This window comes from Vicia villosa, linkage group LG6 (genome assembly GCF_029867415.1).
Source record: "Vicia villosa cultivar HV-30 ecotype Madison, WI linkage group LG6, Vvil1.0, whole genome shotgun sequence".
Taxonomy (NCBI): domain Eukaryota; kingdom Viridiplantae; phylum Streptophyta; class Magnoliopsida; order Fabales; family Fabaceae; genus Vicia; species Vicia villosa.
Genome location: NC_081185.1, coordinates 149,874,937 through 149,885,766, shown reverse-complemented (window position 1 = coordinate 149,885,766; position 10,830 = coordinate 149,874,937). Strand labels below are relative to the sequence as shown.

The following is a 10,830-nucleotide window of genomic DNA, read 5'->3' as shown; positions in this document are numbered from 1 at the left end:
GCTGTCCAACTCCAAGCAAATGTCTAATCTCTCTCTTATCACAATTTAATTTTTTCATAGTATTGAGATCCATCATCACTCTCACAACTTTCTTCATGTTATCATTGTTTCACTCATCACTACCACCAATCTCACAACTTCACTTTTATATTTTCCTTTTGTCATCAATACAATTAAAAATTCAATAATATGAAAGACAATAATATAATTGGAAATAAAATATTTCAAGATGCAATTAATATTAAAGATAGACAATAATATTGTTTTCATATTAAATATCATAATAATATATTATTGCAGTAACAAATATAAACAAAGGGTACAACAAATAGAATAATAATAAAAGTTGCATTAACATAAAGAACAAATATTCATTTTGAATTAATCTATAATTGATTGCAATATAACAAATACTATTGATTTCAAATTCATAATCTTCTTGATACCTCTTGAATTTGGATACCATCCTTCCATTGTTCCATTTCATATTCCTATTCAATACATATAACAAATTAAAAATCTCAAATATAAATTAAAAATACAAACTTAAAAATATTTTAAAAAATAATAATTATTTGACAAATCTTTGCTACATTTAACTTACAGAAAAATAATTAGGATAAAAAATTTATAGTTGTTGTTACAATTATAAATAAATTTTAACATATCGATTTATTTAACAAATAACTCATTGGATTGGCTACCCAGTTATCAAAAAACAATTGCACACTTACAAAAGGCTTTCTAAAATAAAATAAAAATACAAACTTATTTAAATGAGGGCGAAAAATCGCAACAGTGAAAACACAAAAGTTGAGCAAGGTGAAATTTGAAAGATGAAAAAGGCGAGATCTGAAAAACACAAAAGGAAAAAAATCGAAAAACCGCAACATCAACATTTCAGCATTGCAACACACACATATTGCTCACAGTTTGACCTTGAACACGATAAAAACGAAAATAAAAAGTATGACCTCTGAACATATCAAAACATGGAAAACAATGGCAAAAGTGAATAGACAGACCTTGTAAGTATGAAGAAGATGAGAGTTGATTTCAAATCTGGTGGTTTTGATATCAGATTCAGTGATTTCAATTTCAGATCCGATGTTCCCGTGGTTTCAATTTCAGATCTGAAAGTTTTTGCTTCATCTTATTATAGTCAAGATCTGTGAAAATTAACACCAAAATTATCAGTAAAATGCAAATAAAATAATGCTTAAAAAAACGAATAGAAGAAATGTTGTATTTTAAAAAACAACATTTTTTTTTAAAACTCACCGGTAAAACCGGATCCAGCCTATAACCTGGAAAATAAAACACAAAATCATCAAATCAACCACAAAAATCCTATCTACAGAATCAAATCCATAAGTTTATAAGAAAACCAATCAAAACCCATACCTTTTTAGCTTCAAAATTCACCGGCAAAACTCGATCCGTCTATAACCTGAAAAACAAACCACAAAAGAGTTAGAAGAGGATGGTGATGATGTTATCACAGAATGAAGGTTAGGAAGAAAAAGAAGGGGGAAGGTTGAGGTAGAAGACTCAGCCGTCGGATAGAAAGAAAAGAGAGAAAAAGAGAAATAGAAAGATTGAAACAATATGAAAGAAGAGAAATAGAAAGAGATGATGTAGCAAGAGAGAGAAGACATTGTAAAAACAGAGAAAGGTGGAAGATGGGTTTGAGAAATCAGAGAGATGGAAGAGAGAGAGAGAGACAGCAAAGAGAAAAAGGAAACAACCTGTGAGTTAACTTTAGTTGGAGTGTGGGAATTGATAAAATTGTGTTTTCAAGAAAGATTTACAAAATATATTATTGGAAAAGCTTTTACTTGGATTTATTGGAATAGCTTTTAGTTGGTAGATTGACATACGTGCATAGTTAGCAAGAAAGAAAGAAGAGCATTCAAGGTACCCACGTGGCAGCCTGTAGAACAAAAGGGGTAATTCGGTCTTTTCCAGAACATATAACTTTCTTATATTGTAGATAATCAACTAAAGGAAATTTTTACAAATGAGAAATATTTAAATGATAAACTATATAAATATTTATTATATAGTTGATATATTTCTTTGGTTGATACATATTTGTATAGTTGATACATTCAAATATATTTATTAATATTGAAAGTAATAATACATTTATTAAAAGATTATATTTTTTTATATTCAAATATTTATTTAAGAAATATTTAAATATTATAAATTTATTCTAAAATATTCAAATATATTTAAAGTATAATTGAAATAAAACATAAATTACAAACTATATTTGAAATATAATTAAAATATAATTGTATTTAATATATAGTTAAAATATTCAAATATATTGAAAATATTATGTATTTAGTAATTTCAAAATTATATATAAATAATAATATTGAATATTTCAAGATGATATGTATTTACATATTTATGTACTATTTTAATTATTTTGTGAAAATATTGTGTCAAATGAAACAAAAATATTAATTGAAAATATGTATTTATTAATATTGAAAGTAACAAGACATTTATTAAAATTTGTTTATGTTTGATTATGTAAATGGAAGTAATATTACATTTGCTGAAGGGCGTGGAAAAAAAACATGAAGCGGAAAAATATTGAATAGCACAACTTTTGCTGAAGGGCCTCTACCGTTCAGGTACCCAAGCATTCCCATGTCGAGCACAAAGCTCTTAATCAGCAATGTGAAAGCCTGGTGGGGAAAATTGTAGGGATAACCACACATTGGAGTGCTCACCTTCTAACATATGTAGGTAGACTCCAGCTGATAAAGAGTGTCAGATTTGCTACTATGAATTATTAGATCCAGTGTATCCCTCTTCCAAAAGGTATCACTAGGAAAATTGAAGCAATCTATCAAAACTTTTTGTGGACAGGTCAGAAGGAAAACAAAAGGAAGACTCTTGTGGCTTGGAAGAGGATTTGTAATCCTAAGAAGCAAGGAGGTCTCAATATCATGTCTATTGCATAATGGAATCAAGCCTTCATGATCAAGCTTTTTTGGAATTTTAGTTCAAATAAGGGTATGATGTGGATTAAGTGGATTAATACCTACTATGTTAAGAAGGATAACATCATGAATGTCCCTATCACCTCAACATGCTCCTAGATTCTAAAGAAAATACTCCAGTAGAGGGAGGTGGTAGCTGGTATGCAGGAATGACATAAGTAGTACAAAGCAAAATCTTTCAGACTAAGAACTTCTAATATGGTTTATTGGAGCAAAATCAGGTGGACTGACACAAGTTGTTCTATGATAATGTGGCTAGACCAAGGGCCAAATTTGTGTTATGGCTGGCTTGTCAAAACAAATTAGCTACCAAAGATAGGTTGAGAAAATTTGGGATGTTGGCAATTGTCAACTGCAACTTCTGTGCAAAAGTGGAAACACTTGATTATTTGATGTTTCAATGTGCAGAAATGGAGCAGGTGTGGCGAACAGTGCTCAAGTGTATGCAGGTAAGTCATGATCCTGAAACTTTGGCTCGAGAACTGAAGTGGGTAATCAGATACAACAAAGGTCGACATTGGAAAGCAAGGATTATACATGTTGCTCTTGCAGAAACCCTTTATGCTTGTTGGTTGTACAAAAATGATAGAGTTTATGGGAACAATACAAAGGATATGAACATAGGAATAACAATTATAGAGATATTGGTCTATAGAGCTTTGATGTATCCAAGGCTAAGAAATGGTGTTGCTATCCTTATGTTGGAGTTGTAGTTTCACAGGATAGTTTGGTTTTTGCATGGTGTTTGAGCTGGATCCTTTAGGTTCGCTGTGTATAAACTATTTTTAGGTAAATATACATTATCTTATTTCCAAAAAAAAGAGAAAGTAACATTACATTGACTATCTTTTAATGCAAGATAAATATGCATTAACATGATTTAAAGGCAAAATAAATTCAAAATGTTCACTCCAATCCAGTGGTAAGGCTCTGAAGCTATGAAGGAAAGAGTGTGGGTTCAAAAGGCGCTTATATGACAGGGGGAGAATGGGTATTAACCTAAAATTTTAGTTTCGTGAAATAAACACCCCTAAAATTTTTAAATCTATTATTAATTTGATTCAAATATTTACATGGGCTATTAAAAAAAATTTATATATGAAAAATAAATAGAATTAGAACAAATTACTATAACAAAAAAACTAACTCGATATTAAAATAGTTAAATCACTTGATAGAAAATAGTTAAATCTAAATTATACATTTTAGCAGCCCCTCTAAAGTATAGTGGATTCCTTTTTATGCTCAATTTGGACATAAGTGCAGTAAATGGTCTAAGATGCATAGTCTATATAAACACTTCGACAATTTGATTGGTAAAATTAATTGGCTGGAGATGTATTATCTTGCTCAAAACTTTCTCAATGACAATATACACTTATATGATTCGTTCGTTCCCGAAACACCTAATTGTTGACTATGTATATTACACATTTTGGTTATCACAATATTGATACATGAGATAGGTGAGGAATGTGAAAATCCTTTAGTAGATGTAGGAGCCATTAGGCTTTGCAGCATGTGTTGGTTGAGTTTTATACTTAGCTTGTGATGATGACATGAAAACCACATGTTGTTTTTTACTTTTCCAGCTGATTGTGTACGTTCCAAGATAGAAGCATAAGCATGTTGTGGATCTTTCAGTTTGTTGGCACGAGCCACAGTCAGAACACTACTACAAAAAACACGTTTAACGTCGGATGCGAAATGCGTTTGACCTCGGCTACGGAAGCGAGGTTACGAAGGGCGTCATTAAAAGCTACTCCTTATCACCTCGGATATTAAAACATCAAGGGGTAAAATTAACTCCACGTGGGTTTGATTCCCAGCATCAACATTTTTATTATTTTCATAATTGGATAATTGGATGACACACCCAATATTAACACTCGGTGTTTTGAAGAATCAATGTAATATATCAATGTTATTAACAATAACAACAACAATAATGAAGAACAACAACAACAACAGTAATGGAGAACAATAACAACAATAACAACAATAATGGAGAGCAACAACAAGAACAAAAATAATGGAGAACAATAACAAGAACAACAATAATGGAGAATAACAAGAACATAAATAACATTAGTGACACAATTCCATTAGGAACCAAACAACCTACAATGTATAAATTATTACATCAAATTATGCGTAAGAAGGAGTGGAAGAAATATCAAAAAGGGAAAAAAATTTGAAAAGACAAAGAGATGTAATCATTCAACAGCCCAAGGTAGCTAGTCAACCAGAAGATCTTTCTAACTTCTAATAGAAGAAAACATGGATAATTAAAGAAACAATAATTAGAAGGAAACTTGACATGCGTGAAATTTTTTGGCTTTTAGACTTTCAAAGATCAGAGAAGAGGAAGAATCAGAAGAACCAATATATTGGCTTTGAAACCAAAACACAAAAAGAACTTCATCCAAAGAAATTAGAGAAGAGATAGTATTTCATCCAATGCTGAGAGAATAGTAGTTATAGTAGCTGTAGAAGTCTAAGTCATTGAAAGAGACTTTTCATCAAAACTTTAACCAAGGTCAAGAAGAAATTTTCTTCACAAATACAAGTTAGTTGCAATGTTTTATACTATCAAATTTGGTAAATTATACAAAAAATGCTCGAAAAATAACAAGACATAGCAAATAGTCTAACAAGATAAATACTCTCGAATAAACACATAAAGTACCCGTCTCTAACACTATATACAACATAATCTTACTTTGAATAATCCTTATCATAAATGTTTATGCCGGGCTTATACAGAATTACACATTATCATAATACAATATCATATATACTTGAAGTAGAAGAGGAGGTAACCCTTTTTCTAATTATTGAAGAACATGTTCTCAATTAAGGGGTCAAATACATAGATGGTTTTTTCATAATTATCAGGTTGATTACATTAGCGTTGCCCATTTTAAAACAATATAAATTCGGACAAAGGGAAGAAAATAAACATATTAAGAAGAGCAAATGACTGTGCCAAGTTCACTAATGAACTTATTCATTCAAAGAATTTCCTTTTATACATTTGAGGCATCAATATACTCGACTTCAATTGTAGAATCAACAACTTTATCCTACTTTAACCTTTTCCAGCTCACAAGGCCACCACTTAAGCAAAATACATAACCAGATTGTGATCTAAAGTCATCCTTATTTGTCTGCAAACTAGCATCGATGTATACAGTTACAATGAACTCTTATTGACCTGCATATATAAAAAATGATACATTAGTCCTTCTAAGTACTTAAGATTATTCTTGACAACAATCCGATGAACATTATTGGGATCTGACCGGTACCTATTCATTGCAATTAAAGCACAAAACACGAGGTCGAGTACATAATATGACATACATGATATATCCTATTAAAATTACATATAGATCCATGCTATCTTTTTTCTTAATTGGTTGAAGGGGATTGAGTTTGTGATAGGCACAAGCTATGTTGCATATTTATGAATTCTTTCTTAAAATCATGCATATTAAAACGTCACAACAATTTGTCTATGTATGAACTGTGACTTATGTCAAACCATTTTTTGATCTATCTCTATTATTTCTCATTCCTAATATACATGCTTCTTCAACCAGGTCTTTCATAAAAAAAACATTTTGATATGTATTTTTTTTAACTAATTTTAATAAATGTTAAACTTTAGCATGAGAAATAAAAAACAATTTTATATTTTACTTTTTTTTATAAAAATATTATTGCCTTTACTTGTTTTAAATTATATATTAATATAAATAACATGAATTTTTAAATTGTATTTATCATAAAATATTAATATTCAATATTGGTCGTCGTCGTTCAATTGTGACTTATCAGTCATTTTCAATTTTAATTTGTTAGTCGTTGTTTAATTCACATTCGCGAAGTTACGTTATTATTTTATTTTAGATATTTTTTTGTCTTTTAATTTTAGTTTGATTTGTTCTTTAATTAAGTAGTTTTTTTTTTTTTTGTATATATCCTATTTAATTTTGGTGTTATAAATTATTTGAATTTTATTTTAGGTATCTTTTACTATTTTATTTTTAAGTTTAACTATTTTAGAGAATATTTCAATCCATACCATAATACTCTTGAATATCCGGCGAAATTATATTTATACCCCTTGTTTTCGTAGATATACCTCTGGAAGTATTTTTTTTAAAATTTAGGTTTTTTCGAAGATGTATTTACGAAAGTATTTTAAATTGGGAAACATTTGAAAAAACTGTCAAATAATTCAGTTAAAAAAAGATTCCGTAGATGTATTTACGAACGTAAAATAAAAAAAAAGAAGTTTCCGGAAATACACTTCCAAAAACAGAAAGACAAATTTGACAACGAACACTTGGTGTGTGAGAAACCTACGAGGTGAGATAATATATTCCCTTATTTTATCTTATTTTATTATAATTTTTTAATTTATTTAAATTAATATCGAAAGTAAGTGTCCTATGTGTCTAGTTTTATTAAATTTGCAAAAAAAAATTAAAATATTTATTTTAATAAATTGTGAATTAGTGATTTCTCTTCTTCAAGTATCTTTCCTCTCACTTTCACCTCAATCAAACGACGCATAAAAGAAAAACTAGTTTCGATCTCTCCCCTTTCCTCTCTTGCACACAACATACCAAAAGTAAATACTGTGCAACCGTCTCTCTTCGCATCGTCTTCCATTTTCGAAAAATCAAAATTTTGTTCGCAGTTGCACCTCGCAAGTTTCGAAGCCATGGATGAAGAATCAGCTCGTCCCATCAGAATGATGAACTTCGTCTCCGAAGAGCAAGTAAGTTAACTCTCTTCTTTCACACACTCACGCTTCATTTTCTCCTCTTTTCTCGAAATACACAAATTACGCATAAATTAGGGTTCGTCTTCAAATTGTTGAGTTAATTTGTTTTGTTACAGTTGCTAGAATCGAAGAAAACAAGAGGCGAACGAGTTGAAGACGGGACTGCCCATAGAGACAGACCTCTCTACGAGGTTCGTTTTTTCACTTCTCACTCAGCAAAATTTAGGTTGTAATGGTTATTAGTGAAGAAAGTTTTTCTGATTAAGCTTGGGTTTTCAGATTCTTAAGGAGAATAAGGATAAGAAGGATGCTGAATTTAATGAAAGGTTCAAACATAGTGAGTATTATTCAACCGGCATTTATGATTTATGATGACCTGTGAAAATTTATTTGGATTAGAATATGCGGCTTCTTGCATTTTACGATATAATTACTGAATGGGATAGTGTATGTGGCAATATCAGCTGAGTGTTGTCAATTACTCCATGACCCTGTGATTGGTTAATTACTAAGCAATTTTTTTGGATGAAAGTAATGACTAGGAAAAGTCTGATACGCGAGTGTGATGTGTGACAAAAGGAGTGGATACATGTCGGCCAGTACCTATGCTAGTTAGAGATGAAATTAGATATTTGGAATGAAAGAATGAGAATTTTAGTATTTTTTAAACTGAACATAGTAAAAGGCCTGAAAAAAACCAGCAAACTACTAAGTCAAACAGCTGTTTCATTCTGCACCATACCGAACATATTCTATAAATATTAGAGTTTTGCTCATGGTCCCCTTGAATTTTGGTTCCTGGCTCTGCCAATGGTTGTACCTTTTGCAATAAGCATAGTTTAAGCTCATTGTTTTACTTATGTTCAGATTTTATTTTACCCACTTGCTTTTTCTCTTTTCTACTCAGTTTCCTTTTGTTGTATAATCTTGGTTGAATTTTGACTCGTTGATAATTATTACAGGACCTCCCAAAGCTTTAGATGAAGATGAGACAGAGTTTCTTGATAGTTATGAAGCAGTAAGTTTCTGTTTTTCTTATTGCAGCATTTATTTGATAGGATTTACATGTTTGGGGCCCGAGAGTATGAATTATGGAATTTTATATGACTATTTTATGTTTTTGGAAACAATTTGATCAGTTTTAACGTTACGAGAACAAAATAAACCCTTGATGAAATTGTTGATACAAAGCTTATGAAAGTGTTTGTTCTTCTTTCTAACATAAAAGATGAATTTTATCCACCTTTCAGTCAAGAAAGGAATATGAACGAAAAATGGCAGATGAGGAAGCCCAGCAACTGCGTAGCTTTCAAGTAAGTCATAACCATTACTGTATGATGACAACTCTTCTTTTTTATATACAAGTTCCTCTTTTGTACTGCTATATTTTCTCTCAAATAGTTTTGGATTTTTTCTAAGGCGAGCTTATCATCTCGTGTCCATTACTTGGTCATTGATTTTTGTTTCTATATGCTTTTGTATGTTGATCTCAGGCGGCAATAGCAGTGCAGTCCAACTCTGTGATTGAACTTAAGGAAAAAGCCCCTGTACTTGCAATCCAGGTTGGTCAGCGATTTTTTTTTTCTTTTGCTAACAGTTTTATGATGAATATAGTGCATTAATGATTACAATTCCATGTAGTAGTGTTGCGCCTCAGCTATCCCAATTCCTTTGCTAACAATTTTACATAATCAGCCAATATCAAAGTCTATCATGTGCAGAATAAGATCTTTGAAAACTAGCCGCCTGGAAGGGTTTGACCACCACCATCATCATCAATTGACATTCATACAACATGCTTCTATTCTAGTATTTTGTCCTCCGTGTAGTTTTATTTTCTATAACTTCATAGTTTATGAGTGATTTCATGTTGTTGTGAACTTGTGATTTTAAAACTTCCAAATTAAGGTTCTTATTTTTACCAGTAGGTTACTAGATTAGAACCTCCTCTCCTCTCTATATTGCATATCATCATTTGGTACATTGGCTGTGTTTATTCATCTAAGACTTGAAAAGAAGCCATAATTTATAATGATCCTGTGGCTAATGCATTCACAATAGAGTGATGCCATAATTTCCTAAATACTAAGTAGTATACATGTTGGGATTGGATTCAATGCCTTTACTGGTTGGGTAACTTTGTAACTTTAGGCAATTTGAGAGATAAATTAAGGATTAAAATAGATTATTTATTGAGAGAGAAAGATTTATTTAGAGAGAGATAAAGTGAAAGTTATCAAAGTTACCAAACTCCGAAGTTACCTGATCTCTTGCATGTTACTGATAAAAAAAAGTGGTTAACTGATAAAAAAATAGTAGTATATAACTAGTCCAACACTTACGAATTAAAGAGCTACAAAAACAAACCCCTTCAGGCTCCCACACCCGTTTGAGCAGCAATGCCCACTAACACAAAAGCCTTTCACCTCTATAGTTTTTGTCCTCACTAAGTCACTTGACAGTGACTACTGGCTAGTGTAATTAAACTCTTTTATTATTGCATTGTTCGGATCATAGTGTTTCTAAAATTGGAATCAAATTTGAGACCTTGCTTAAGAGATAGTACAAATCTAGTTACACTCTGACCAACATTATGTTCCTGTTTTTCTGTCTGTTATTCATTCTGTTTTCTCTGGCAGGAAGAAAAGCCTGCTGCTGGAAAGAAGAATCCAGCCTCTCGCCCATTAAGCATGATTATAAAAGTCAAGCCTCAAGCTAAAAAAGCCAAGGTGGATGAAGGAAATACCGAAGAAGTTTCAAAAGCAGGGATTACTTGTGTGAATGATAAGAGTAAGCCTTTAGAATCAGTACAACCATTGAATGGCGTAGCTGATAAGTCAAACGAAGTTGCCTTAACCGGCCTTGTTTCATATAGTGACGAAAGTGACGGCGACTTGTAGTTTGATATTTGTATGACAAGAAATTATATGATTCTGGCTACTCATTTGCCTATTATAGTAAACTAGATTTATAGTTGAAGGTTACTGATCCATGCATAATTATGATTTC

The 10,830-nt window shown here is 31.1% G+C and overlaps 1 protein-coding gene and 1 long non-coding RNA gene across 2 annotated transcripts; one reads left to right on the top strand and one right to left on the bottom strand.

The window, feature by feature from the left end:
* Positions 1–403: 403 nt before the first annotated feature.
* On the bottom strand, positions 404–1,674 carry LOC131612741 (uncharacterized). Its single transcript, XR_009287467.1, has 4 exons — positions 1,405–1,674; positions 1,282–1,307; positions 1,026–1,169; positions 404–491 (listed from the first exon to the last, which is right to left on the bottom strand). It is a non-coding gene; the product is annotated as an uncharacterized LOC131612741 (long non-coding RNA).
* Positions 1,675–7,626: 5,952 nt separating this feature from the next.
* LOC131610478 (uncharacterized) lies at positions 7,627–10,800 on the top strand. The gene is made up of 7 exons (XM_058882435.1): positions 7,627–7,815; positions 7,938–8,012; positions 8,101–8,158; positions 8,784–8,839; positions 9,072–9,134; positions 9,315–9,383; positions 10,461–10,800. Exons 1-7 carry the CDS (start codon positions 7,759–7,761, stop codon positions 10,719–10,721), a joined length of 639 nt encoding a protein of 212 aa, XP_058738418.1. The 5' UTR covers positions 7,627–7,758; the 3' UTR covers positions 10,722–10,800.
* Positions 10,801–10,830: the final 30 nt, after the last annotated feature.

Coding starts and splice junctions, on each gene's coding strand:
- LOC131610478 (XM_058882435.1), top strand. CDS start 7,759: ATGGATGAAGAATCAGCTCGTCCCATCAGAATGATGAACTTCGTCTCC. Junction 8,159..8,783: donor TAATGAAAGGTTCAAACATA/GTGAGTATTATT, acceptor TAATTATTACAG/GACCTCCCAAAGCTTTAGAT. Junction 9,135..9,314: donor AGCAACTGCGTAGCTTTCAA/GTAAGTCATAAC, acceptor TGTTGATCTCAG/GCGGCAATAGCAGTGCAGTC.